Consider the following 25,901-nt stretch of genomic DNA (forward strand, 5'->3'; position numbering starts at 1 on the left):
TGTGTGTACAAACAGGTGTTTTTGAAATATTTTTAATATAAATATGATTTAAATTTTTGTCTTGGTATAAGACAGCTGCATATTCTGTTCCATTTTGAAACTTAATTGAGACAGTAAAATAATAGATTGATGTCGGTAAGTTTCAAATTCAGTATCGAGTTATACCTTAAACATAAGCATTCAATACCACTCACTGTACATACCCTAAAATAATATCTATTGCAAAGATATATGACATAAAGCCCTATAACAAGTCCCTAATAATACTAGTTTAAAAGATAAAATATTTCACTAACAAAATAGTGAGAAAAAAAAAGTGTAAATATGACTGTTTTCAATATTTTATGTATTTGTTATTTATCATGACATTTTACATATCAAACTAATTTTAGTAGACTAGTTTAAAAGATAAAATATTTCACAAACAAAAAAGTGAAGAAAAAAAAATGTGTAAAAAGGACTGTTACCATCATTTTACATATAAACCATATTTTAGTAGAACAATACATTTCCATTTGAGTTTCTCTAAATTCAATTTTAAAACTTAAGCATAAAATGTAAAAACAAGAATGTGTCCCCAGTACACGAATGCCCCACTCGCACTATCATTTTCTATGTTCAGTGGACCGTGAAATTGGGGTAAACCCTCTAATTTGGCATTAAAATTAAAAAGATCATATCATAGGGAACATGTATACTAAGTTTGAAGTCGATTGGACTTCAACTTCATCAAAAACTACCTTGACCAAAAACTTTAACCTGAAGCGGGACAGACGGACGAACGAACGAACGGAAGGACGGACGCACAGACCAGAAAACATAATGCCCCTCTACTATCGTAGGTGGGGCATAAAAATAATATCCATTTCAGAACATTTACAGTAAAGCCCTATAATCAGACAATATCTCCTGTCAAATAAAATGAGGATTAAAGATCTTACAAAGAAAACAAAACAATACATACATAATAAATAACAATTCATACAAACAATAAATATGGCATTCTAATATCAAACAATAACAAACAAAGTATACAATAATATACTATTAATTTGGCATAATTAGATCAGGGCTATTCCAGAAAAAAATGTATGGGGGGGGGGGGGGGTTGGAAGGCACATTGTATTAATAATACATGGGTGATTAGTATAAGAGCAACTTTTCACACTATAATGCACTATAATTCTCAATTACAATTGTCTGGGTGGTGGGTGCTGACAAAAACTGCCTTCCAACCCCTCCATACATTTTTTTCTGGAATAGCCCTCATTTGATCATACCTGCCAACCTTCTGACCTTAACACAGAATACTTACCTAAATTAAAAAGATATTTTTGCATGTTTTATAAAAAAGAAGATGTGGTATCATTGCCAATGAGACAACTCTCCACAAGAGACCAAAATGACACAGAAATTAACAACTATAGGTCACAGTAGGCCTTCAACAATGAGAAAACCCCATACTTTTGATTATATAAATTAAAAGATGTATTATAATTGCCAATGAGACAACTCTCCACTACATACCAAATTACATTGAAGTTAACAATAGCTCATTGTAAAACTGTCGACAATAAGTGTAACCCTTATAGCAGAGTAAGCTAGAATGAGCCCAGAAATTGCCAAAGAATTAGAGACTGATGTTAATTTGCATATATGACATGTCCTTGTCAAATGAAAGGTAACTTGAACTCCATTGGACGAAGACAGGAAATAGGCAGTTCAAAAGGGCACTAAGAGAGTAAAATTCTGTAAAAGATTTATAAAACTCTGTTCAATGGTGCAGATACAAAAGTTGTATGACCTGACCAAGAGAGGGATGAAAGACTCACGCCCATCATAATAAGCCACCCCTTCCAAGTGTCTGTTTAAAATAATGATCTTTCAATGGTATATCTATACTTGGTGTATAAGATGTAAAAGTTGTATGACTTGACCAAGACAAACACCCATCATAATAAGCCACCCCTTCCAAGTGTCTGTTTAAAATAATGATCTTTCAATGGTATATCTGTATTTGGTGTATAAGATGTAAAAGTTGTACGACTTGACCAAGACAAACACCCATCATAATAAGCCACTCCTTCAAATCGCTTTGGTAAAATAAAGATCTTTCAATGGTATATTTGAACATGGTGTATTATAAGATGTAAAAGGTTGGCAGGTAAATGAGATACTAATACAATGGTACTATTAACAGGAGATAGCTTTTTCAAGTCTGTCCGCTTGGTTTGTTCTTTTTGCTTTGTCTCTGACATGTGACACAAGACCTTCCTTCTTTATCTTTATTGTCATTACCTGTGAAAAATAAAAGAGACATGAGAAAAAAGATCAACAGGCATTGAAAATAAAGTACTGTAAATACAGAAATTATTTATTATTACGAAAAATGCGACAGGGTTATAATCGCAATCATTTAAACTCGCATTTTAATGTTTTTGTATGAACTTAACAAGATTTTTCACGATATTGCAAAAATTAAAATAGCATTTTAGTCTAAAATGACAAAATCACAATAATGAATGCATGCAATAATTTCTGAATTCACAGTATCTACTACACATAGATTTTTTTTAATATGACATAGAAAACTATATAGTACATATAATTAAGTTTTGAATGTCACACCTGTTTTAATTGGCTGAGAGTTTTTTGTCTACCAGCTCTTAGACATAATTTTGTCATGTGACCCTAACATTAACATTTTTCATGATTTACTCCTAAAGAATGGAATTTAGAATTAAGTAATAAGGAATAACTAATATTTTTTCTTGTCTATTCGAAATAACCTTAAAATGCATGTTATTCAGTATGCACCATATTTTTGTCCTTTTTTTTCATAGATAATTTTTGTTTTACAGTCAATCTTTAATTAAACAAGATTTCAGCTTAGGTAATGTTTAATGGAATAAAGTGAACATCATCAAGATGACTGGAGAAAATATGTGTATTTATTTAATGAGTTTAGCCTTTTTCAACTGATTTTTATAGTTTGTTCTTATGTTGTACTGTTACACCACCGTTCCAGGTTAACAGGAGGGTTGGGATCCCGCTAGCATGTTTAACCCTGCCAAATTTTGTATGAATGTGCCTGTACCGAGTCAGGAACCTGTAATTCAATGGTTGTCACTTGTTGATGTTTTGCATATTTGTTTTTCATTCATTTTTTTTACATAAATCATGCTGTTAGTTTTCTCGTTTTTATTGTTTTACATTTGTCATTTTGGGGCCTTTTATAGGCTATTTTGGGAATGGGCTTTGCTCATTGTTGAAGACCATACTGTGACCTTTAGTTGTTAATTTCTGTGTCATTTTGGTCTCTTGTGGAGAGTTGTCTCATTGGCAATCATACCACATCTTTTTTTATATTGACTCATTCTAGATATTATTGACTTGAGATATGACTTACAAGCAATGAGGAATATTGTTTCCATAGTAACTTACCTGGCCTCCCCTAGTAACACCCATAATTCCTTGTGTATCCGTGTTGAGGGTTGATGTAAACATGATGAAGTTGGAGATTTTATTACAACAAAGACACGCTGCTGTCTCCATGTCAGAGAGGTAGAGGTAGCCGTATTTAGTAATGGTGAATAATAAACCGTACTTCTCTGAAACCTGAAAAATAAAATTCAAATTACTCAATTCAGAGGCGGATTTAGGGGGGGGGGGGGGGCCCAGGTGGCCTGGGCCACCCCTTTTTGGGAAAAAATTTGGTTGCTTATATAGGGAATCACTGAAGCGTGACTGGAGCAGGCCCCCTCTTAGGTCAGTCAGTGGGCCCCCACTTATGAAAATTTCTGGATCCGCAACTGCAATTTTACTTTCTATGCGTAGCTTAAAGGTTAAAGTTTTGGTTAAGGTAGGTCGCCATGCAATCAAGGTCCCATCAACTTGAAACTTGTTTCACACAGTCTAAATAATGTGTAGCTTTTAAATCAAATGTTGAATTATTGTCCGTATTAAAGCCTTTTTCACAATTCACTGAACAGGAAAATGATACCGCAAGTTGGACATGATGTCCACTGGACAAATATTCTTATTTATCATAATCTACAATATAAAGATGTATAAAAATACATTAGTTACTGTAAATTTTGAAATTATTGTGATCTTTGAAGAAAGGATACTTATGTGAGATTTAGTATTGCGATTTCAAAAAACAATTGCATACATTTATATTAGGAATGGCAAGGAGTACTCAAGTATTCGGGTAGTCGCTCGGAAGACTGAGTACTCGAGTACAGTTTTAGTACTCGGATACTCGTTTGCTTTTTATACATCTTGAGATAGTTCTCTTCACATTTCCACTCAATTTTAGTTCTGTTGAAATTTCCCCTTCGTAATACTCAATAAAATCAATTAACAACATAAGTATGTTTATCCTGAGGATACTATCAGCAACGTCCTTACCTTTGAGGGAATATTTTCATGTGCACTCCTTGTAACAAAAAAAAGAGAGTTTAACAGTCTTTCGTCTGAAATTGTTGACCAGATCATATTTTAAAACAAACACAAAATCAATGTAACCTGCGGTGAACCCTACACAACTGATTAGAGACATTTTTAACGGTGTTTGTACACAGATCAACACTTTCATGGATTCGGTGCATTACGTTTGCGCGCATTACCATTACATTTGCACGCAAAAATCATTACTTTTGCGCGCAGCTTTTGATTACAATTGCGCGCATTTTTATGACAGGTAAACTCAGGTATAATACAGGTAATAATACTTATTTATTTATAATTAGTTCAATTATTTACAAGTATAAGTACTCGTTCCGTTAGTCTTGGTCCCCTACTCACCCATGTTGAGGTGGAAGTGGGATTTCAAGCAAAATAAGTCCGTTTTATTATGCACAAGCACTAAATCCTAGAAAAATGTACAGATAAAAATGTTAAAATACTAAAACATAGTTAATCCTAAAGGTAAAAGTATTGATAATTTCATTGTAACATGTAGGTACGTGTCGAAACTCCATATTTGTGCCTTGGTGTAACTTTACAAACTAACTTAAATGAATTACTTATTTTAAAAACGATCACTATTCGTTTACATTCACTCTGAAATATTGAAATATTCTCAATGAAGTTACATGTATTAAACTACGGAGTTTGTGTAATGATGACTTTATAATTGGTTTCATAATTCAAAATGAACAATATATAATTTGAATTAGCAAATATTTTCAAAATTAATAATTGATAGTCATATTTATTATGAAAATAAAAAAATATATAGTCAATTATAATTTAATTTAATTTTTATTTATATTTTTACCTGAGTTTACCTGTAAAATGAATGCGCGCAAATGTAATCAAAAGTTGCGCGCAAACGTAAAACATTTTAATCCCCAAATGCGCGCAAACGTAGTGCGCCCCATGGATTAATAATTAACTCATCACAAGCCGTAAAAACTTACCTTTGTTTGTTAATCAAGACTTCTGATTGGTATGAGATGTATATCTAAATTAATTTAATTACTCTTTTTTTGAAGCTTAACTATAATTGTTTAATTTACAATTTAGAGATATGGGAAAGTATGATAGCGACATTCAACCACAAAAGTTGAAAATAAACTAACAACATCAAATGAAAATATTTTTGATTTTTGCTTATAAAATATTTTGATTTTATTCAAATTTGGTTCATAAACACGTACACAAACAATAATTGCTATTATGATAGGTTATTTGTAAAAACGGCAGTTGTTAATTTATTGTTTCATTGACACAAAAAACAAAGGAGCAAGCTATGTTTGTAGTACGTTTGTCTTTCGTCAATATGTTTATGAAAGGTAATAACAAAAGCACTGCATCCCACCTAAAATCTAACTTCAACTTTCAATAGACGTTTAAGATTCATCCGAGTACTTGCGAGTACTCAAGTATTATGACCGAGTATCCAAGTATTAAATTTCAGATCTTTTGACATCCCTAATTTATATCCATCAAATATATGGATGCAAGTTCTTATAGCGATACTAAACCTGTTGCATTATTCACAGTGATAAAAACCACTCAATAATTTCTTAATCTACAGCTACCACATGTATTGTTTAAAGACTTACATGGAGTGAAACAGGGAAGTCATAAGTATCAGCACCATCATAAAATTGCACATGATCATAATTATTTCTGGGAGCAAAATTTCCTTGCTTGTATGGACCAAGTTCTATTACATGGATCTGAAAATATATATCAAGCAATTCAAAATAAAACTTTTGACAATCTGCCAGGAATATGTGCACAAGGCATATATACAAAATATCAAAAGCAAGAAATTCATATCTATATAAACATTGATCAATGAACTTTATCAATGTTATATTAATTTCATTTCATAGAACTTCTTCTATGATCTATTCAGAAACATACATTTATAGCTGACTATGCAGTTTGTGCTTTGCTTATTGTTGCAGGCCAAACAATGACCCATAGTTGTTAATTTCTGTGTTATTTTGTCTCTTTTGAAGAGTTGTCTCATTGAATTGGCAATCATCGATACCACATCTTCTTTTATATACATAGCAAAGAAAACAATTTTGTTGTTCATATTAGAAAGAACATGCAACCATGAGAGGAATCTTTCTTATTTACAAATCTATGCACATGTAAGAGGCTGAAAATCAGACAGATTCAGCTCGAGGGAGAACTTTCTCAAAAGGGCTACTAAGTAATGTATACAGCTTTACATGTCATACAAGTGAGAGGTTTAGCTAGCTATAAAATCAGGTTCAATCCACTATTTTCTACATAGGAAAATGCCTGTACCAAGTCAGGAATATGACAGTTGTTATCCATTCGTTTGATGTGTTTGAGCTTTTGATTTTGCCATTTGATTAGGGACTTTCCGTTTTAAATTTTCCTCGGAGCTCAGTATTTTTGTGATTTTACTTTTTACCTTTCCTATATCCACTGCATCTCTGGTGGCAGCACATAGTACTGTTGATGGTAGTGGATTGTCATTATACTGGTAATTAGTAAAACATACAGCATGGGCTGTTATACACTGAGTTATGTCCTCATCTACATTGTAGAGCTGTGTTAAACCTGATATCTTCTCCTCCTGAAAAGGCCAAATACACTTACTAATATATATTTGTGGTAAAGTAAGGTGTGGGATACCAAAAAGACATTCAAACTCAAAATTGAAAATAAGCTGACTATGCGGTATGGGCTTTGCTCATTGTTGAAGGCCGTATGGAGTTTTATAGTTGTTAATGTCTGTGTCATTTTGGTCTCTTGTGGACAGTTGTCTCATTGGCAATCATACCACATCTTCTTTTTTATATGACAATGTCATGGCTAAAAACACCAGTACATAAAACACTAAATAGAAAATTAAAGACTGATCAACACAAAGCCCAACCAAAATCTGGGAGTGATCTTAGGTTTAGTTTAGTTTAAACATATTTATTTATAGTGGATTGGGAAACAAGTTTTGCAACTTATATTAATCCCTTTCCACTTTGCGGGTACGAGTGCTGCCTTGTAGCGGCATTAGCCTACTATTTTTCGAAATCTACAAGGGTGTCTTTAACGTGCAAGAAATATGGCTCTCTCTTAACACGTGTCAGCCATTTATCGACGGACTATCATCGTTTCCTCAATACCATACTCGCAGATGGTGTCAAGGGAGAGCCGAAAATTGAGTTCCTGAAATTTCCATCCCAAACGGGAATCGAACCAGGAACCTTTGTGTTAGTAGTCTGATGCACTAACCACTACTGCTCTGGAATGGTAGGCAGATATGGCTGCACATGGTCAATTCAATTAGCTAATGGAAAAAAACTACAAGCAGCATATGAAATTAGTTAAAAAAAATGAAATTCTGAATATTTTCTATTTGTCATGTTCTATAAGATACTGTGAAAGTACTTTAATTCGTGGGTATTAATTTTCGTGGTTTGAGCAACATTTACATGTTCATGGGTTTTTAAATTCATGGTTTTTATTTTTCTAAAAAAAATAATTGAAAAATTAAAGCCATCCATTTGAAACAAAGGTAACAAATTGTCTGGATTGAAGGAAATTGCAAAGTATAAATTGACCGGTGTAAATCTAGTGATGACACTAATTAAACAGAGAAAAAGTGATCAACAGATTAAACACCATCAAAGGTGTTAATTAGGCCATAAACATGTCACCTAAAGAAAACAATGCTATAAACATATCTTGAATGGTAAAATAAAACTACCGGTATTAAGATTCAAGATTCAATAGTTTATTAAAGTCTCAAAAGTAATCAAAAGCAAGACAAGCATGAAATTATTATTGCCCATCCGTACGATAATTATGAGGATATAAAATGAACACTTTATTATAGCATATCAATACCAGAAATTTGAATTTCATCCATCAAAAATATTTTTTTTATGAGAATTAAAAGACCAAAAGTTGCACAGTTAAGAATTTAAAGATTAAATGGGTATAATCATGCCTGCAGTTATAGTTCATATATTGTGTTTGCCCTGTGACTTCTATTATAGTATTCTCAGATTTGGCAGTACATGTACAATGTATTCTATATATTCCCCATTTCATATTATCAGTAAACAAACCTACATGGGGATCTTTCAAAATTATGTCTTGATTTTGACAAATGTTGTTTTATTTCGTTGGAAACTTAAATTCGTTGATAAGGTCATCCATGAAAGCCACGAAAATTGGTTCCCCTCGAATAAAAGTACTTTCACAGTAACTGAAAATTTTAAAGTTAACGTTAAAAATATGCTTTCAGTTTATGTTTAAACATTCTGGCAACACCTGTACATGGTGTAATTATCTCCCCTTTGATAGGATATTCCAGGGACTAGTGTTGTATCATGACTTTATAAGGGTAACTGCTAACAAGGTCTAGAACCTATTGAACTAAGGGTTCTTAAACTTCAAATAAGTCATTTGCTCTAAAATTTTGGTGTCTTTACTCCTATCTTTAGTCTCAAAACAGAAAGTGAATGTAATACTAGAAATAGGATTAACTAAACTGCTTGGCATAGTTAACAAATCATGTATTATGTACCTCAGGCATCAGACCAGTCATGGCCAGCCATTTTAAACTGGGATCTGCCTTGTAACTTATTATTTCTGTAAATTCTAATCGATGATGTCTTAAAAATACTTTTTCAGGCGCACAATCTGAAAATAAAATTAAAATTTAATCAATATACACTAAACAAGATCAATTTTATGCAATACTAGGAACTGTTAGCAAATGCTTAATTATGATAGCAATAGAAGTGGCAAACTCATATTCATGTGCTTGATAAAATTAAAGTTTCCTTGGTTATCCTTTATATCTTTAAAGCAGAACTTTAAAAAATTGATTGGCCCTTCACAAATATCACAGGTTTTAATTAAATTTATGATTAGACCTTAGTAACCTGTTGTTTCTGATTTTTATTTTGTTTTGGTGTGTTACTATATTGTTCAAGTCACCACAGTAGTTGAAACCTTTTTGAGTCAAACCAAAGACTTTAAAATTGTCATTTGATGCTTCAACCATAAAGTCGGGTGTTAGTTGTTGGTGTGCTTTCTTGTGTTGTCCATAATTTTTGATAATTTTTGTTATGTAAAATACATTATAACATACCTTCCCATATTGGCCAATGATATACCAGGGTTTCTGTAACCATAGCAATGACCTCTGTGTTCAGCCATGTCCAGTATACAACAGGATCATGCAGTTTTGTTTTACTTATTAACTGTTTGGTATTAAAATTGAATACTTCAAATCGTATCCCCGCTGCAATTAGAAAGAAACAATTCACTTATAATCATGCTCATCGTATAATTGTGAAAACAGTACATTTAATAATTTCATGCAAGTGAAGCACTTTTCTGGATTAACCTTCATCAGGAATGCTCAAAGAAGAATATTTGAAAGCCGAGGATGTATATGTATTAAAAAAAGTTTAAGAGCTAAAAGAATATTTACAAAATAAATGGGGAACATGGACACAGATGATGCCCCTGCTTGCATACCATATAAAGTCATGAAAGTTATAAAGGGGCATGAATCTAGAACAATAAAAGTGACACTACCCAAATTTGTACTTGATCTGAGTTTTGTGGTAATAAGCATTGTTTATAAGTTTCAATACATTGGTTGAGGCAAACTAAAGTTACAGAACGGAAATGAAAAATTCAGCAATTTTTCCATTTGTAAAGGGGCAACGAAAGTATCAAGCATAACTCTAGAACTGTACTATGTGGTAATACGCATTGTGTATAAGTTTTGTAACATTTGATTGAGGCAAACTCAAGTAAGAGAAGCAAAAAAAAACAATTCAGCAATTTTTCCATTTGTAAAGGAGCATAACTCTAGAACGGTTAAAGTCCAACCATAAAAAATCAAACTTAGTCTGTATTTTGTGGTAATAAGCATGGTTTATTAGTTTCATATCATTTGATTGAGGCAAACTACAGTAAGAGAACGGAAACGAAAAATTCAAAGGAGCATAACTCTAGAACACTGTAGAACTGTTTTAAGTCAAACCACTAAATTTCAAACTTGATATGTATTCTGCGGTAATAAACATTGTGTATAAGTTTCATAATATTTTGATTTCAACAGACGGACAAGGGTAAACCTTAATGCCCCCTCCGTTACGGCAGGGGCATAATAACACAGATTTTTATATATTTAATATATTTTTATATATTTATGTATAAAATTGAGAATGGAAATGGGGAATGTGTCAAAGAGACAACAACCCGACCAAATAAAAAACAAAAAACAACAGCAGAGGGTCACCAACAGGTCATCAATGTAGCGAGAAATTCCCGCACCCGGATATAAACAATTATATACTAGTCCAGTGATAATGAACGCCATACTAATTTCCAAATTGTACACAAGAAACTAAAATTAAAATAATACAAGACTAACAAAGGCCAGAGGCTCCTGACTTGGGACAGGCGCAAAAATGCGGCTGGGTTAAACATGTTTGTGAGATCTCAACCCTCCCCCTATACCTCTAACCAATGTAGTAAAGTAAACGCATAACAATACGCACATTAAAATTCAGTTCAAGAGAAATCCAAGTCTGATGTCAGAAGATGTAACCAAAGAAAATAAACAAAATGACAATAATACATAAATAACTACAGACTACTAGCAGTTAACTGACAATTTTGCCAGCTCCAGACTTCAATTAAACTGACTGAAAGATTATGATTTCATCATATGAACATCAGGCACAATCCTTCCCGTTAGGGGTTTAGTATCATACCATCATAACATATATGAGAAGAACATAACCCGTGTCATGCCAACAACTGTTTTTAGAATAAATGTGTTTAGTTCCGATGCAAAGACCTTATCAGTGACTCAATATTAACGCCAAAATATGCAATCTTTAATGACTTGACAACAGTATCGTAATTATATCCCTTCTTAATAAGTCTATTCAAAGGTTTTGTAAGTTTCTGAGGTGAATACTGACACCTTTGTGCTTTATAAAGAATATTACCATAAAAAATTGGATGTGAAATACCTGAACGTATTAGAAGTCTGCATGTTGAGCTATATTTACGAATGATGTCTTTATACCGATGATAAAATTTAGTAAATGTTTTGACTAGTTTGTGATATCGAAAACCCTGGTGTAATAATTTTTCAGTAATACATAAATTTCTCTCGTTAAAATCTAAAACATTGTTACATACACGAGCGAATCGTACAAGTTGAGATATATAAACACCGTAAGATGGTGACAAGGGAACGTCACCATCTAAAAACGGATAATTAACAATAGGAAATGAAAAATCATCCCTTTTATCATAAATTTTAGTATTCCTATGTATACCTAATCTTATCTCAGTTTATAGTTTGGAAGTAAAAAAATGTATATCTTAAAACTTGTATCCTGAAAAATCTATATATATCAGATTTCACCATAAAAACAATCTTTAAAACATAAAGCAGAAATACAAATCTAGGATTAAATACTTTAGGCCCATGGACTTGTTACCTTTTAATGCTATGACAGGTTCAGTGGGGTTGATCTGTACTGAGTCAGCTGTGGTCTGTCCTACATACGATATACTACCCTCCTTAGGATTCAATACTGTTACCTGGAAATACAATTAGTATTGTCAGTGTTTGATATATGTTGTACAGTGCACACAAAGTGATTTAGTCAGAAAACATCATTGACAGAGATTTTTCACCTTGAATGCTGGTGATTATGGGTGATTCACAATAATTTAATATCTTTCTGTAAATCCCATTGGGTTTGCAAGACACTGACATGACTGATGTCAGGTTGAAAACTCAGTGTGTTAATGTCATCAGCAACCACTTTGTGGGTACCAGTTTTGCTCTCCAAACAACGATTAGTGCATATATAGCAAAAATTGGGCATCAGATCAAAAGTTCATATCCAGAAATCAAAATTTTGCCAAAAATCTATCTATCAATAGAAGCACATGTATTCGGTATGCTATGGGGAATTGTCAAGTCCCATTTGGTATATACTAATGGTCAAAACAATTTTACTGATTAAGAAACTGAAATGTTGAAGTCCAATTGTTTGGATTCATCATCTATTAAACCGAATTTGACTTAATGATAACTTTAATTTAAAATCTGACACAGTAAAATTCAAAGGCTGTTACCTCATCAGTTTTTGAAAGTATTCTATTTTTAAAAGTATTGCATGCATGAGCATACAAATTAAATGGAACCCTTGAAAGAATTCAACACATAATGTAAACCAACTTCTTTTCATGACTTTCGCGAGTAGAAAAATAACGTGAATATAAATCGTCAGGAATAAGTACATCTTAATTAATCTAAATCATGTACATCAAGTGGATAAGAAAATAATGAATTTTAAAAGCCGCAAAATGGACTAGAATCTGTATAATGCAAAATAATTTAATTTTGTATGTATTTAGTTACGCGTCTTCTGATTGGCTGACGTTATTTTGTTATGAGCCCATAGACATAATTTAGTCATGTGACCGTGACGTCATCAATGTTTTTTCATGGTTTTCTACGGTTTAAAGTGGAATTTAGAATTAAATTAAAAGAAATGACTGTAATATTTTTTCTGTCTTTTCGAAATAACACGCGCGTTATTCAGAGTGCACCAAATTTTTTATGTTATTTCTTCATAGACAGAGAAAATAAGTTGGTTTACAGTATGTATGGTTTGTATTGTGATTTTTTAAGGTGACTAAATAGTTAAGCATATCAACTGTGAGAAAGAAAAAAAATATGTACAATGTAAACTTATTCATTCATAATAAACATAATCGTAAAACCCTTAATCCAGATTAATAATTTTGATAAACAAAGTAGTACAGTAATAGTAACAAAGGAATGCTTGTAAATAATAAGACTTATCATTTTAAAGAGTATTTGCTTTTAAAATTAAAAGATAATAACATGAACAACATTTCAGGATAATGAAATATTGGATGAATTGATAGATAATCTGATTGAAATTACCCAGTAAACTTTTTATCAAGAAATTTAAAATATTTTACTAGAATTTCAATTTAAAATGTTAATATCTTTTTACACTAAAAACTAAACAAGGGAGGAATTGGTAAGCAATTTTTTTAATGCATTACAGCTATATACAAGACAAAATGGTAACAAAATTCAAGGAGAAAACAACCCACACCTTATTAATGAATGATATGATGTATCCTTAATAAAGGCAATGAGCAGGTAAACCAGATTTTACTGTATTTTATAAAATAACTGATAAAACAGATTTTACTGTAATGATATTATGAAGAAAAATTAAAATAATCACAATAGGATGTTGACAATAAACGTAGAAAAATAAACCTTCCCATGTTATTACATACAGGAAATAGTTAGTCGACCACTGCAGTGATTATAATCAAATTATCTCAATTTTCACTTAATTTGAAAAACCACTTTTGTCCTTGATGATTTTCGAGTCTGATAAAATTGTTTTAATGCTGATGAGATAGATATTTTATTTTCTCTTCGTTACACTAATGGGTAAATTCTATCAAATGAGTCTTATAAGGTATACATGGTATAGCGAGAATGTACTAAAGAAAAAGTGTAACAACGTTTTTTTCTAATTCATACATTACTCTTCTTATTAGTTTTTTTACATGTGAAATTGAGCTGAAATGTTAAGACGTGTATATGCGTCCGGAATGCATTGAAATCAAGACCATATAAATTATTCCTTCAGGTTCATTAGATTTTTAACTGTCTTCTTCTTTTTTTTATTAAAATAATGGTGGATACTTAACCTTTTTATGAACAAAAGTACACCTAGGAAAATGACCATCATACATGTACATATCTTATACAACGAAATCGTTTATGCAGGATAACATTATGCAATTAATCAAATTATGCATTTTAAACATTATGCAATTATTAAAGTGGAGTTGACTGTACTACATAGTGACTCATTAGTAAGTATATTGAGCATATATATATATATAAAACAATCAAGACAATAGGATGCATTATATGAAGTATATTTAAAGTGATATATAATGTAACACGATAGTCCAATTACATATTACACTTCTCACATTAATTTGATGCAATAATAAAGTGCAGATTTCTGTAGTAGTTTAGAAGGAATTTAAATATATTAGACATTGAATTTATGACACTTTTTTTTTTCTTTCATTCGTATATTTCAATGTTTTGCTTATTCATTTTTTAGTTATTATATGGATGGCCATGGGACCTGTAAAGATGATGTACAGGTCATATCCATTCAAATTGTCAACTTAAATCTATTTCATCATTTTTTTTTATGTTATACATTTTTTATAAGTACTTCATAAAATAATATGTATCTGAATGATAAAGAAACAAGAATGTGTCCATAGTACACGGATTGATCCACTCACACTAGTATTTTTCTATGTTCAGTGGACCATGAAAATTGGGTCAAAATTCTAATTTGGCATTAAAAGTAGAAAGATCATATCAAAAGGGAACATGTGTACTATGTTTTTAGTTGCACAAAAACTAACTTGACCAAAAACTTTAACCTGAAGCGGGACAGACGAAAGAACAAATGTACAGAACAGAAAACATAACACCTCTCTAATTACTATTATAGGAGGGGCATAAAAAAACCCAACCCAAAACCCCAAAATACTTAACAATTATTTTGGGTGACTAACTAATAATTATACACCATTTCGTGTGGTGTATACAAATAATGTTTAAAGTTTGAATGCAAGTTATCCCTAACAAAATATAATCTTTCAATTTTGTGAAAATTTAACTTGAATTTTTGTTTTACCATAGAAGAAGAATCCTCCTTGTTACAGTGTCTAATGGCTATCCATCGATCTGACGTCATGGTCACTCTGTTCCATGTTACTTGGTCGGGGGGTATCCCAATGTTAGACAGCTGAAAAATATTTATTCAGTAAGAATATAAATTATAGGGCATACATTTCAGAGTAATCCTGTACATTAACTATGATTTTTTTAACTGGGAGTTCAAGATTTGAATCCTGGAAAAATCAAAATCTGAACATTGTAAGTGTTTTCTAACAAAATCATTTTTATGTCATGTGTACATTGTATGTAGGAAAAGATAACACTTAATTTCAAAATCTGTTTAAGAAAAATGATTAAGGTTTCTCAGAAATAAAAATTCATAAAATTCTTCCCAACCACAAAATTGTATACACATTTATGACATTATAAAAATAACAAATTTCATTTAATCTAATGAAATAGGTTTTTAACAATGTTTTAAAACAAGAGAGCTTGTGTCCCTCACATCCCTATGTGCATTATAATTCAACAAAGGATACTCTTTGACATTGTAGACGAGAATAGAATCAATTCATGACAAACATCTCTTATCTTGCAATGCTAATCAATAAATCTGCTTAATTGCTCTCTATCTTCCTTAGTTTTTTTCTCAAAATTCAAAAGAGGAAATAAAAATCCTCATTTAACATGTTTAAGCATTTAAGGGTAATCACTCCATAATTATAAAATCAGTGAAATTTCACCTTTTCATGTGTTATTAGTCATTATTACATGTAGTAGATCTTGTCTTGCTGATTATTTTTGTAACTTACAGTGTCAACTAATATATGATATTTCTTATTGCCCGCCACAAAACACAAAAAAAGGTTGGAAAAAGTTGTCAATCCAATAAGTTGTCGAACGATTTCCTCCATACTCCATACTATCTAACATTTTTGTAGTCATATGGTAATCGTAGATTTCATCTTGATGATCATTTTTGCTTATCTAACATGTCTTAGTTTTTATTTATCTACATGTAAGACAAAAACACATAACTTTGACAAATGTTTGAGGGTGTTTGCAATTTTTTAACAATTAGCCTTTTCTGTGTGAATCTCATTGTTCTATGCATTGTGCATGAAAATTGATAGAAAGCAACATAACTACTTTTATTTTTTTTCTTTCATTTTGAAATGACCATCCTTTTAAACAACTTCAATAACTTAATTTGAAACACACTGAACATGTATGTTTATAATAGCAACTGAAAAATGCCACTTATATTACAGCAATTTTAACCAACAAAAAAAGAAACATGAACATTGTAATCATGCTGAGTAATTCAATACAATATTTTTAGTTAAAATGATTTTTTTTCATCAAACTCCAGCTACTAACAAATTCAAAAACCCTAAGTATAAGTTCATCTTCATCAGCAATCACTAGCCTGTTAACAGTGAGGATGTGAGTTCGAACCTTACATGTGGCAGAATTTATAAACTAAATTAAACTTTTACTTGCTAGCATCATCTTGTATTGACTCAGTGTATTGAATGAAATTTCCAAACAGATATGATAATAAATAATTCATTCATTCATTTATCATTTATCATGTTTATATATCTGATACAGAAACATTCTGTCCAACATAAAATGTCAGTTATAAAAAAGACCTAAACCTGTAATTCTTTAAACATTAAAGCACCCTTAACATGCAAAACATGTTTAATGAGGGTTAATGTACAAATGATGTAGTATTGGGGATACCTTTATAACTATAAATCGGTTAACATTCTTGCAAATTATTGATTACAGTACTAGTTATTGTTTGTGCATGACGATAAAATGACACTCTCTTTAAAATTAAAAAAACAACAAATTTTGACAAATCATGTTATTTTTTTGAAGAATAAACGTAACATCAATTATTTGAGACCTCTGAAGAATCACGATAAGGACATTTTGACGAATCATAGTTCAATTTTAACCATTTTAACACTTAATAGGACTGTTATCGCCTGATGGTAATGGGCATTCTTACCCTCTTCAGACTTCAAATCAAAATATTCTTATTCTAATGACTGAACAAATGTGTGTTATAATTGTTTTAAAAATGTTAAATGATTTTGAGCATGCATGCCAGTTCACCCGCACTTGTTTCCAGTCATTGGTTAAGGCTCCCTCCTTCTATCTTCTCATGAAACAAGTGCCTGTGAAATATACAAGTGTAGTGACTGTAAACTGTACCTAAAAATAATTTATACCTGTATCAACTCATGAATAGATACTGGAGGTGTATTGTTGTTGTTGTTTGTCATTGTCAATCCACCATTATCGAAAAAATATAAACAAGATCCTTAACGAAATATGTGTTACATGTATCTCCTACATAGTTACATCTTTATCCTCAGCAACTTTTAATCCCTGATTCATCAACTGTCAATCATTTTCATTTGCGCACCTGCAGAGGAACTCTTTTGCGTTGAAATCACAAACGGTACAAAAAACAATAACTTCCGGTATTGCTGACAAGCATGTAAATGCTCATATTTGGCAATTTTTGGAAAAAGTTTAGTTCTTCGACGTGTCTTGACAGTTGCAATTAAAATCTTTGATCAGTCAAATTTCTAGATTGGAGAATGGCTGTTTTTCAGCCGACAGGACAGAAAAGATTGACCAATGTTGCAGTGGTGCGGATGAAAAAGGGAGGAAAAAGATTTGAAATAGCATGTTATCCAAACAAAGTATTGTCATGGAGAAATAAAGTGTAAGGCTTAATTTTGAATAGTCATTTGATAGAAATCTGTGATTGATTTTAATTACTTATAAAAAATTACAACCCCCCCCCCCCCCTTTTTATACTTCAGCTACCCATCCATGTCCAGTGCTCAATATTTAAACATGAATCCATGATAACTTTCCCAACTATCAAAAGCCCCAGTCCAATTTGCCCAAAATTTTTACCAGCTCGCCCCTCTTTCTAATAACCATACTAACTCGCCCCTCTCTCATGAAGAACTATAGTCCGAGATTATTTTGGGTGGGCAAATATCCACTTTTTCATATGGGACGAGCCCTGACGTCCCACGGCCCCAGCTTGTCTGGCAAAACAGCGGTTGGACGTCAGAGTAATCTCGGACTAATGAAGAACATGTACAAACCAATTCGCCCCACGTATGAATGTAGTAATGCCCTTTGACGAGGGTCTAATTGGGGTCTAAGAGTGACGTGGGATTACTGAATTTTTGTAAGCATGACATGGGAAAGTCAAATTATTGTGCCGTGAAAAAAAGTCTAGTGGGATATGGGAAATCACAAAACAAATAAAAATTTCTTACGTACATACTGTAGTGTAAGCGGGATATGGAAATCTTACAAAACAGTAAGCGGGATCAGGGATCAGAACCCCCCAATGAGACCCACTTTGATGTCAGGCGTCAAATGATCATTATCGGCTACTGTTCAGTCAGGGGACTTACTGAAATAAGTAGCAAATTCGAGGTTTTGTCACAAATTGGGATTTTGTAGTTTTTTCAAAATTTTAAACATATAGGTTTAAATAACATCTTTTAATTAGTAAAATTAAAAAATATGAACTTTTTGCTTCTTTTAAGTAGCAAGGTTTATGCCTTTGATGCTATCATTTACCTGAAAATTCTATTTTAGTTAAAAAATGCTATAATAATGGCTTTACATAATGAACTGATACTTTCTTAAAAGATTTTTCACAGCAGTGGGAGTATTTTTCCTGTGAAGTTCAAGGTTTCATCTTTCAGATTATGTAATAAAATTCTACTGTTCGCGATAAAAATTTCACTGTTCGGGGGTGTTGAAATTAGTGGGGAATATTAAAAGAATGATACTTAAAGAAGTGATTTTTGGGAAGGAAATTGAAGTCTGCTACTTAAACAAGTGATTTTTATGTCATTATCCTAGATTCAGTACAAGGTCATCACCTGAAATGACCTGGTCATCCTAGACAACACAGATGTTGGTTCTGATAAGTTTAGAAACATATTAAATTAGCCCCTGGATCATTAGTATTCTATATTTAAAGCAACACTAATATTAAATCACTTCTTCTAGTGATTAATTTGTACTACTTTTAAAAATAGGTGATTATTAAAGAAAGACAACTCTAACTTCCAACCTTTATGGAAATAATGTTACTTGAATCAGTGATTTAGAAAATCACTTGTTTAAGTAAGTCCCCTGACTGCTGTTTGCGTCATATATTGGTTAAAATTTTATTGTGATTAGTCAAAATATTTTTATCATGATTCATCAGAGGTCTCAAATATTGATATAAATATTGTTACTGTCATTTTTGGTGGATTTTTTATTGTTTATAAGAAAGTGTACATTTACATGAGCATGATGAGGCATAAAAAATTAACATGATTAACGTTAACGTTCTTCAGTGAAATTTTTTACTGTAATCAACCTGAAGGTACATTGTACCTCCATCATTTTTTGTCCATGAATACCCTCACTTATGAAATATAGTTAAACTCCAATTATTTTAGGCCTACACAAATGTATCAGCTGGCCCCAATACTGAAAAGTAGTTGAATTCTGATGAATGAACATGATGAAGGTCTGCCAACTGGCCCCATTTGAAAATATCTATATGCATCTCAAGTATATAAACATGGCTTGTATAAGTATTACCCCTAACTGTCAGATGTGGTTGTAATTCACACATGGCAATGCATATTTTTTTTGCCTACTTAGAAATATGCAATTAAAAATAATAAATATATCATCACCAAAATATATATATACATAATACATATATTTCAATTTCAGTGAAACAGACATTGATGAAGTTTTACAGACCCATACAGTGTTCACTAATGTTTCTAAAGGAGAAGTTGCTAAGTCTGATATACTGAAGAAAGCTTTCAGTAATGATAACCAACCAGAAATATGCCTACAGGTACTTATTGTAGATATAGCCAATTTCCAATACACCTTTCTTATTAACCTTCATCAGAAATGCTTAAACAAAAAAAAAACATAATATTTAAAAGCAGAGACTAAACAGGAATTATTTGTACCTCTTAGACATTATGTTATGCTCTAGGTCATTTGTAGGTCAAAAGTTATAGTAAGTTCAAATTGTTATGAACATGTATACTTAATTTCAAAAGATGTGACCATGACTGCATTGTAAACTATCTTTAACCAAAACTTGACCTTTCAATGCAATGAACTAATACATCATTATTACATTTCTTGTTTGGTGAACTGCAAAATTTAGAAAAATCCCTGATTTTTCTTTTGCTGAAATAATGTGCTACCTCAAATAAGCTTCAAATTATAAACACTGAAATACAATTGGAATGACATATTTGGAATACATTTGTAGTTTGGACATGGGGAATATATATGACAAAGAGACAACAACCTGACAAAAGCGCAGAAAACAGCTAAAGGCCACCAATGGGTTTTTAAGCAGTGAGAAAATCCCTCACCCAGAGCTGGGTTTCAGCAGTCCCAAAATAAAAATGTGAACTAGTTCAGTGAAAAAAAAGGATGTCATATTAAAATTCCACAACATGTAAATGAACTAAAATAAAAAAAATCACAAATGATTAAGACCAGAGGCTCCTGACTTGGACCAGATGCAAAAATGTGACAGGGTGAAACATGTTTTGTGAGATCTCAACCCTTCACTGCATACATTTTGTGAAGGGTTACAATACACGTTACTAGAATAACTATCATTTATATGTGATTATTAAAATTTTGTTGATTCCATATACATGAAATATGAAATATGTGAAAGAAAAGATAGCAAGAAAAAGCAAATTTGTCAAAGAAAGTCAATTATGTGGTTACCTTGTTGAAGGAACTTTAATACAAATGTGGTACTGTGTAGAATACATCTTTCATATACATGTATCTTGAAGATGAATAAGACGTAGGAGCTGACATTTCTCATTTTAACTTGTTGTTTCAGCTATAAAAGATATTGACTCATTTGCTGTAAAAACAATGTAAAGCACTATGAAATGATAACAATAGTGCTCTATTTCAGATTTTAGCAAAAGGGGAGTTACAAGTATCTGAAAAAGAAAGGCATGCCCAGTTAGAATCGATGTTTAGAGACATTGCTACAACTGTAGCAGATAAATGTGTTAATCCTGACACGAATAGACCGTATACAGTCACACTGATAGAAGGTGCCATGAAAGATTTACATTTCTCAGTCAAACCCACCAAAAGTACAAAACAGCAGGTAGGTGATGATGATGACACTCCAGGGAGATAACCCTGAAAAAATCAGCTCAAAGTTTTAATCACATTCTATTGTTTAAAAGGTATTTTATGCTTCTCAACTGCTATATATCAAATGAAATTTTTCCAATAAAGTGTGTGGTTCAAGTTTTTTGAAATATTTATATTTTTGTCAAAGGTCATATTAAATATTTGGTCACAATTATAGAAAATTTAACCAGCCAAATAAATTTTATTCATGGTTTTGTTTACCGCCTTAAATGTTTGTATAAATGCATTTGAAAATCATACAAATATTTGGGAGTGTCTCCTGTTGAGGTACCTGGTAAAGGGAATTAGGTGTTATCGTCGACTGTCTTTCCACCCACCATCTTTTTGTTCTTCTGTTTGTATGACCTAATTTTGTGTCCACACTCTAACTTTAGTTTGCTGCATGCACATTTTTATGGAATTCATATGTACTGCTAAAACCAAAACTTCCAGCATAGTTTGAATTTTGGCTTTAGATTACTGTTCTGGAGTTATTCCCCTTTTTTATATGGAAAAATGCTAACTCTCCTCAGACACAGTCTTCTTTTTTCATAAGTAAATTACAAGGACTTTTTGAACGTTTGAAAATGAAATTGATGAAAACAGGAAACAAAATTTCTTTTGGTCCACACGCCTAGGTCTAAAACATATTGACCTGTTGTCCAATGATTGTGTAAAAATGATGATAAGGACATCTTTTGAATTTTTAGGGAACTATGTCAGTTATCATTTTTATACGACTGCAAAAAAAATTTTGGAATCGTATAATGGTATGATGTCGTCATATCGTCTGTGTCGTCATCTACGTCGTCTGAAGACACATTTGGTGTTCAGACAATAACTTTAGTTTACGTGAATGGATCTCTTTGAAATTTAATAAGAAGGTTCAATACCCCTAATGGAAGGCTGGGATTGATTTTTGGATAATGAACCCTACCGTTAAGCCCAAAAGCAGCAAAAACAAGCATTTCCTACTTTCAGGATAATAACTTGTGTATGAGTATTTCAATTGCTCTGCAATTTTACCACTATGTTTATTACCACAAGTCGAAGGGTTGGATTCATTTTTGGGGGTTATGGTGCCAACAGTTTAGGAGTTAAGCCCAAAAAGGGGCCAAAAACGAGCATTTCTGTAGGTTCTGTACAATAACTTGTGTGTAAGTTTGTGGATTTCTCTGACATTATACCACAAAGTTCCAAATCAAAAAAGGAAGGTTGGGATTGAGTTTTTGGGATACTGCCCCATCATTCATGATGGAATTAGGGGCCAAAAAAGGGCTAAAATCAAGCATTTTTCTAGTTTCTTTACAATAACTTGTGTTTAAGTGTTTGGATCTCTCTGAAATTGTACTACAAGGTTCCACATACTACAATGGAACGGCTGGGATCAAGTTTGGGCTAATTGCTACAAGGAGGAATTCAAAAAGTTTTTGGGGGTTCCAATTTTTTTTAAAGCGTCTCAAATTTCAAATTTTTGAAAAGTTTCAAGAAGAAATCTTTCATTTCACAGTATTGCACAATAGATTTGTAAGATCTTCACATTTGTTTTGTGTCAGAAACCTAAATTATGTCAAAAATTTGATCACAATCAAAATTTAGAGCTGTATCAAGCTTGAATGTTATGTCCATACTTGCCCCAACTGTTCAGGGTTCGACATATGGAGTCGTAAAAAGCTGTGTCCTATGGAGCACCTGGTTGACATTCGATTTTTGCTTTATATTTGTTTTGTTTTTTTGCAGTTTTTGTTATTTGTCTTTTCAGGCATTAGAAGTCATTAAGCAATTAACAGAAACCGAAACCATCAAAATACAAAAGGCTTTCATGAGGCTGAAAATTACAGTGCCAGGTAATTTATGATGAGTTCACACATAATTCGAATTTAATTCGAATTAACTAATTTGAATTATAAAATTGAGAATGGAAATGGGGAATGTGCCAAAGAGACAACAACCCGACCATAGAAAAAACAACAGCAGAAGGTCACCAACAGGTCTTCAATGTAGCGAGAAATTCCCGCACCCGGAGGCGTCCTTCAACTGGCCCCTAAACAAATATATACTAGTTCAGTGATAGTTTAATTCGCATTCAAAATGTTTTACGTCCTAACGTCAATTCTAATTCAAATTGCAATGCGCGTCAAATTTCCCTTTATTGTTCTAACGACGTTAACTTTTAATTTGTATTGACAAAAACGTATTTCTAATGTGAATTGGACAATTCGAATTAAAAAAGAAAAGTGTATGAAGGAGATTAGGGAATTTGATTCGCATTCAATTCGATTTCAATTCGAATTAAATGTATGTGTGAACAAGGCATTAGATAAAAATAATTTGATTTACAGCAATATATGTGTTTCTAATCAATTAAGGGGTACACTAAACTTTGCATTAAATAGGTTTGGTTCTCTAAATTTTGAATATGGTTGAACAATTGATCAAATTAACATTTATATGTCGTAGTTCTAGATTGAGGTATATCAGGACACTCTCTTGTAGTCTTTTGCTTCTGATTTGCTCCTGAAAACATGACATGTTAAATTTTCACATTGTTCCATTAAATGCATGGTTCAATTTTTGCCATTTGATTGTTTATCTAATATTATAAATATGTTACACATTTTTCAGTGAAGGGCCTTCATGGTTGAGTGGTCTTATGTAGTAGAACACTGTATATCTAGCCCGTCAAATGTTGTCTCTTCAAATCCTGCATGTAGCAGATGAGCTCTACCCTAGTCTTAATTGACTAGGATTGTCAGTTTCCAAACGAAGGTCATGGTTCTCTGTTGATACACCTGCTTCCTTCACCAATAAAAACTGATCGCCTTGAAAAAGCACAAAAGTGCTGGAAGTGGAGTTAAATACCAATCAATCAATCAATTTTCAATGATGTGGAATAATGCAAAGATAACAATATAAATAGTAAAAGAAATGACCTAATTGTGTACCTAACATCTCATTTTGTCATACAAAGAAGCAGCTCTAATCTCCAACCCCAATGGGGACAATATCCAACCATATGTGCCCTAGTAATTAGGCTAGTCCAAACAAATATTTATCATCTTTCAAATATTTTTCAGCCAAAGATGGAAAAAAAGTTAGGGAGAAAATAAGAAAAATTGCAAAGAAAATTGAATCTGATGATTTTGATGGTGACTTGGAAATGGTAAGTGTTTCAGACTATTTATACTGTGGATTCATTATCATTCGTTAGATATTATTTTTTTCGTGGGTTTCTTGGGTAAAGGTGAAGCACAGATTCAAATGTTCAATGGATAACATGTTTTAATAGACCTTGAATACAGAGATTGGCAAAAACACAAAAATTGGTACCCACGAAAATAAATTAATCCACATTATTACAGAATGATTTGTTGTTTATTTAAAATTAACGAATGCCAATGAGACAACTATCCTTCAAAGGTCAAATGAAGTGTAGTAAACAATTATAGGCAATTACAGCCTTCAACATTGAGAAAACATGTTGTATAGTTGGCTTTAAATGTTGTGATTTTGTTATCTATCATATTTCTGTTAGGACTTTCAAATGAAAATTTTTTAACAAGTAAAGTTATGTTTTATAACCATGAAATTAGACCTACAGGTATTATAACTACTGTTTGTATTTATAGGTCATATTGGTTGACCCTGGTTGTTTTCGGGAAATAGATGAGCTTGTGAGACATGATACAAAGGGCAAAGGTCAGCTAGAAGTAATAAGTTTGAAAGATGTGGAAGAAGGAGATGAAATGATGTGAACTGCAATATTCAACCATTTTATTGTTATTATATATATACAAAATAAATATATACATATACATACTGTTGAATTTTTATATGAAATAAGGGAAAGTACATAAATAAGGGAAAGTACATTTCCCATCGATTATACTGTGTTTTACACAATTAAATTGGTAAGAAGAAATCTTTGTACACAAAAGCATGTTTTTCATTGACACAATCTCTTTTTATACGACCGCAAATTTTGAAAAAATTTTCGTCGTATATTGCTATCACGTTGGCGTCTGCGTCGTCGTCGTCGTCGTCGTCGTCGTCGTCGTCGTCGTCCGGCGTCCGAATACTTTTAGTTTTCGCACTCTAACTTTAGTAAAAGTGAATAGAAATCTATGAAATTTTAACACAAGGTTTATGACCATAAAAGGAAGGTTGGTATTGATTTTGGGAGTTTTGGTCCCAACATTTTAGGAATAAGGGGCCAAAAAGGGCCCAAATAAGCATTTTCTTGGTTTTCGCACCATAACTTTAGTTTAAGTTAATAGAAATCTATGAAATTTTGACACAAGGTTTATGACCACAAAAAAAAGATTGGGATTGATTTTGGGAGTTTTGGTTTCAATAGTTTAGGAATAAGGGGCCAATAAAGGGCCCA

At 32.0% G+C, this 25,901-nt stretch overlaps 2 protein-coding genes across 4 annotated transcripts; one reads left to right on the forward strand and one right to left on the reverse strand.

Moving 5' to 3' along the window:
- Window positions 1–270: 270 nt before the first annotated feature.
- On the reverse strand, window positions 271–17,755 carry LOC139527574 (clathrin heavy chain 1-like). Of its 3 annotated transcripts, none has more exons than XR_011665384.1 (10): window positions 17,506–17,755; window positions 15,276–15,386; window positions 11,982–12,084; window positions 9,599–9,751; window positions 9,029–9,144; window positions 6,908–7,072; window positions 6,075–6,191; window positions 3,445–3,618; window positions 1,967–2,298; window positions 271–1,853 (listed from the first exon to the last, which is right to left on the reverse strand). XR_011665384.1 is itself a non-coding variant. In XM_071323088.1 (9 exons), the coding sequence occupies exons 1-9, from the start codon at window positions 17,557–17,559 to the stop codon at window positions 2,194–2,196; spliced, it is 1,098 nt and encodes a 365-aa protein (XP_071179189.1). In that variant the 5' UTR covers window positions 17,560–17,752; the 3' UTR covers window positions 271–2,193. The 3 variants fall into 3 exon arrangements, 1 of the variants encoding a protein (XP_071179189.1); XR_011665385.1 differs by having other exon boundaries at window positions 1,644–1,864; window positions 2,095–2,298; window positions 17,506–17,752; XM_071323088.1 differs by having other exon boundaries at window positions 271–2,298; window positions 17,506–17,752.
- On the forward strand, window positions 17,733–25,329 carry LOC139527576 (ribosome maturation protein SBDS-like). Its single transcript, XM_071323090.1, has 6 exons — window positions 17,733–18,008; window positions 20,051–20,180; window positions 21,285–21,485; window positions 23,277–23,361; window positions 24,592–24,677; window positions 25,144–25,329. Exons 1-6 carry the CDS (start codon window positions 17,881–17,883, stop codon window positions 25,267–25,269), a joined length of 756 nt encoding a protein of 251 aa, XP_071179191.1. The 5' UTR covers window positions 17,733–17,880; the 3' UTR covers window positions 25,270–25,329.
- Window positions 25,330–25,901: the final 572 nt, after the last annotated feature.

The sequence above is a fragment of the Mytilus edulis genome, chromosome 6 (genome assembly GCF_963676685.1).
Source record: "Mytilus edulis chromosome 6, xbMytEdul2.2, whole genome shotgun sequence".
Classification (NCBI taxonomy): domain Eukaryota; kingdom Metazoa; phylum Mollusca; class Bivalvia; order Mytilida; family Mytilidae; genus Mytilus; species Mytilus edulis.